The sequence below is a fragment of the Larimichthys crocea genome, unplaced genomic scaffold (genome assembly GCF_000972845.2).
Source record: "Larimichthys crocea isolate SSNF unplaced genomic scaffold, L_crocea_2.0 scaffold364, whole genome shotgun sequence".
Classification (NCBI taxonomy): Eukaryota; Metazoa; Chordata; class Actinopteri; family Sciaenidae; genus Larimichthys; species Larimichthys crocea.
This window is the reverse complement of record NW_020854803.1, coordinates 1-4,977: the sequence shown is the minus strand read 5'-3', so window position 1 is coordinate 4,977 and position 4,977 is coordinate 1. Positions and strand designations below refer to the sequence as shown.

At 40.8% G+C, this 4,977-nt stretch overlaps 1 protein-coding gene across 1 annotated transcript; it reads right to left on the bottom strand.

The window, feature by feature from the left end:
* Positions 1 to 227: 227 nt before the first annotated feature.
* LOC109140862 (stonustoxin subunit beta) lies at positions 228 to 3,609 on the bottom strand. The gene is given in 7 exon segments (XM_019269010.2): positions 228 to 1,618; positions 1,737 to 2,847; positions 2,849 to 3,000; positions 3,003 to 3,054; positions 3,056 to 3,082; positions 3,084 to 3,171; positions 3,584 to 3,609. Coding segments are annotated over 7 exon segments (2,004 nt in total). The 3' UTR covers positions 228 to 1,070.
* Positions 3,610 to 4,977: the final 1,368 nt, after the last annotated feature.

Here is a 4,977-nt window from a genome sequence, read left to right as displayed (position 1 = left end):
CTTGCTTCACATTAAGTTCATTAGTTCATTTATATTAAACCTATTTAATATAAATGGATGGATTTTTCTATGTATGTATGCAGGAGCTGCTCCGAGGATTGATGTTCTATCATTGTCTTGTCCTTTACTTTGAAAGATGCTGATGAGTCTTCAAGGATAATTAATAATCTTTGGTACAGTCAACTTTTCAATCTACAGGAAACAACAAAGCAGCACACACGGTAATCTCAGGTCTGCACTTTATTGAATATTCTGCTCAGCATAAACACGCCCAACAGGTGGTGCAGTTTCACAGGAATCTGACATTGATTCAGCTTTAGAAATATTAGCAGGTTACTTAACATCTAGAAAATGGTGTTAACAGTGATTCTGTCCTCAGAACAATGATTAATTACTCATTAATATGTCTTTAACTGAACCCTACACCATGGTGTTAAGACCCCAGAAAAAAACAAGAACAAGATTCATCTACAAAGGAAGTAACACATGTCAGTGTTAAAATGATAATTATAATAATGATGAGCTGATTGAATGATACATAAAAAGAAACAATAAGAAATCTTTGGGTAACAACACTGATTCTGATTTTTAATTGTGATCATCAAAATAAAACAAATGAAAGTAAAAAAAATAGAAACACAATCAAATGTAACTTTCAAATCAAATGAAACAAATTAAGAGTGTAATAGGAGTAAGTCAAACATGCATATAGAGAATATATATCAAAGTATAAAATGATGAATGAATATAAATGAAGGAAAATACAAACATACAAACAAACATTGCTGACGGAGGAGTCCTCATTTCCTTTCTTTTGGTTTTGGTCTTTCTGTCCAGACTTGAATGATCGAAACAATCTGACAGCTTCCAGATTCATTTTTAGATTTACAGAGGAAACTGGGCGGAAACCCGCCAAAATAAAATCACAGATATCAGAGTAATGATGTATATTTTTGGTTATTGATTATTAACTATCACAGCACAACGATCAGGACTTTATTTGACCCATTTGATTCACTTGGAATGATTTTTAATTCTGGGCACAGACCAAGAATCTTTTGTCATTGCTCTTATTCAAATGGACACAGGTATGCATAACCGGGCCCAACAACAAAGAAGCCTGGGTAAAGAGGCTCAGTGAATTTGGTGTGAAAGGTGTGCAGGTGACTCAGTGTGTTAGAAGAGACTTGGTAAAAGGACAGAGTGCCAGCAGGCCAGTCCAGATACACCCCAACTCTGCTGCAGCCAAAGGGAAGTTCCTTCGCCCTCCCATCATCCCATATACAAAGTGTGTTCTTTGTATCTCTAGCATACAGGAACAAAGCCCATGATATGGCACTATCACGAAGTGAGCTCTGTGAACTGTCTCCTTTTCTTTTAATTGATTTGTATGCAGCAGCTATAGCTTTAACGCATGGATAGGGGGTAATGCTCAACTCTACCTCCCAGTAATGACGCCCAGTTAGCCCCTCACTGCACAACACCTGAGGTTGTTTATCAAACCTCTCTGGGTGATCAGGATAGTTCTGTGTTCCTCCAATTGCTACCTTTTTGTTTCCCTCAGACAGAGTGAGGCACCCGTTTGCAGTGTTTGGATCCAGGGTGAGGTCACAGGCATCTGATGGAGAGACCAAAACAAAATGTGTTATTAGTCATTGTGATGGTCAAACAGGTTTCTGGAGAACAATAATTAGTACAGCATGGTTTTGACTGAATAAACATGGAAAATGACTTACAAAGCATCAGATCTGTCCTGTCTGTGATCTTCTCCACAGGAGGGAGGTTTAGCTTTGTGAAATTTTCACTGACCAGGATGCCGTCCTTGTAATGGTAGATAGTTGCTCCTGTGTACTTCTCATTTGCAATCGACGCTATGAGGAAACAGACTCTGGGGTTGTTCTTCAGTGCTTTGGCAAGATTGTGGACCTCTTTTGCTTTTTCTCTCATTTCGGTTAAAAATTCATCTGAGTAGTACCATGGGACTTCAGTGGTACTTTTTAACTCAAGAGTATCCAGGTAGTTGTTCATCGCATCAAGGCCGGGGTCAGCACTCTTCAGGGAGGTGAAAACGAAGCACACAGCATGTTCTACACCTGCAGCAAGAACCTCTCTGTCCAACTCTGACTGACTCTGGACGATCTTCACTCCCTCCATCATTCCTACACAGGACCTGATGACGTTGATTTCTCTCTCTTTATGATCCAGCCACTCGCTGAGTTTGTCATGACTGAATGGTGACCCGTGTCTGTCTTCAAAGACTTTTTTGATTGAACTCTCATCTTCTTTACCTTCACGGATGAGGGGAAATTTCTTTCCCATGATCTGCTGGAGGTAAGATGTGTAATAATTACAGGATTTTTTGAAACTGCTTAGATCTTTGTGAATCTGTGGAAAATGCTCTGCTACTCCGTCATCCAGAGAATCATTGCATCTCATTTCTATTTCCTTTAAATCTTCTAGAGCATCTTCCGCCTTCCTCACTAGTCCAACGCTGATCCCACTCATCAGCTCAGCAGCTTTTGGATCTAAATTCTTCAGTGGCATCAGCCAGACCGTCACTGGAACACTGTTCTCTCCATTTTCTCCTAGAAGCTTTGGAAGTTCGACATAGGTCTTCACTGCCTCTTCAAATGTTGCAGGGTTGCTTTTAAGAATGAAGTCTCCATAGAATTTACAGGAGAATTTCTCAGTTGTGTTTTTTTCCTCATCAGTCAGCTTGATATCAACTTTCCCCTCGATATCAAAAGAGGGGATCATCTTTACCACAGCTTCCATGTGGCCCTGGATGTCTTGAACGCTGCTGGCTTCTAACTTCTCACTGTCAAACACAAAGAAGCATCTGCTTTCGCCCCATAAAGGAGCCTGTGACTACATGTGTTGCAAAACCTTTCTTAATAAGATCTGCCTGTTCTGTGTCCATGGTTAGAAGGTGAGCCATTGACAGCTGTTTGAAGTTGGTTGTAGCTTTGTACTGACATGTCACTCTGCTCTGATCTTGAATTTCTTCGCATCATTCAGATACTGGGCAGATCCTCCAACTTCAATCAGTCCACCCCAGGAAGCTGGCCTTCAGAGAAGCGTCAAACATCCAGCAGAGAAGACTTGGATTCAATGGAGTCAGATGCAGAAATTTGAAATGCACTGCTGTGCTGAGAGCTTTCGAGTGTGTTTCTTGGAGAGTTTTACCATCCCACAGTGTCACACCTGTGGAAATTAGAAAACATCAGTCATTTTATAATGTAAGATGAGATTTATTTATAACATTTAAAGTTATAGAGATTGGTAAATTTAATTAAGACTTGTATTATCTTAATTCAGAACAGAACTATATTTCAGGATACACCTGCATTTAATAGGTGATGATGTATCACAGTTGCTGAGTGTTCAGTTGTCCTATTTTTGAGGCGGACATTAAAGTTTCATGCTCACTGAAGAATTGGTCCCTGTGCGTTTGCTTGACCCACAGCCCATAACTCATTAATTTAGTCAAAGTCAAGTTTATAGTTAAGCGAAGAGTAACTTACATTAACATGAATCACAAGACTCTGATCATGCCCTTGAGGCAAGGCACTGAACCACTCACTGCACTCCATCTTCCACATTTGGCATGTCTATGTTTCACTAAAGAATCTGTACATAATTAATTAGATTAACTTTTTTACAGTGTTGGGTATAGTGTATTTTGGAAAGTATTAAGTGTCGGTTTACAATGTTAACGATCAATTCAAAGTAATCTGTTACGTTACAGCGTTACCTATGAATCAAAGTAAACCGTTAGATTATCTCATGCGTTACCACAAAAATGAAAAGCCTTTTGCAGCCCTCGCCATGGCTGCACTACTGAACACCACACACACAGCAGCGTTTAAATGCACAGGACGTCCTGACAATGAAGAAACGTCAAACTAAACTCTGCAGGACAACAACAACAGGACGACTGTCAGCAATAAACGCCACACAGCGTTTTTATTCATTCATTATTTCTGGATCAGTCAGAACGCTGACTCCTGATGGCAGTTATGAAAGTGCATGTTTTTAAGTGTAAACAACAGTCTGAGTTAAACAGGCAGCAGATTCAGTCATTGAGAAGAGGAACGCAGCAGTCAACGATCTGACAGAAATGTAACAGCTGCCTCTGCAAACCTAAAATGAACAAACAAAAATCTCAAATCTCTCACAGCCGAACTATGAAATATGTTCAAGTTCACAGCTGAACTCACTTCACCATCGTCCACTTCCATTTACTCTGCAAAGTGATTCAAACGGAGCAGAAGAAGATTTTCCAAACGTCTGTCCGACTGTCGATTTCTGTTACTGGGGACTCACACAGGGGACGTAAGCACGTAAGAGTAAGAACGAGACTCCCGAGGCTGAAAAGCCTCTCCACAGTGCGCTGGAGGGCGGTGGGGTATTGAACCGCAGAAATACTGTCTTGATCCTGGGGAACCTGTTTAACAACGATCGGACACCCGACACCTGTACTGGTCCCCTCTGTAAATGAAAAAAGTCAGACCTTGGTGTCTCCCCGCGGCGGTGCAGGTGGCAACTTCCTCTGGCAGAGGAATGCCCGAGCGACAAAAAGGAAGGTTTCTTTCTTATCCGGAGCATTTCTTGAAGCAACCAAAGGGATGTTTTTTTTATTTAAATACGAAGTTACTGAGTACATTAAACGCACAAAAACTAACGCATTACGTTACGGCGAAAAAAGTAATTAGTGTAACAACACTGCTTTTGTTAATCCTTGACAGCCCTAATTTAAATATTTAAAAATTACTTCTTTCATAAGATGTAGCAACAAAACAAACAAAAACGTCAGGACGACCTGGGAGCAGTTCATCTTTCCGAGCACGTACAGCCTTCCAGGGTGAAAGGTCGACCCAGGGCAGCAATCTTCCTAGGTTCTGCTGGGCAGTTCTCCCACCTGTAAGCTGACCACACACCTTCAAAACGCATTTACATTCACCCAGCAGGAGGTCA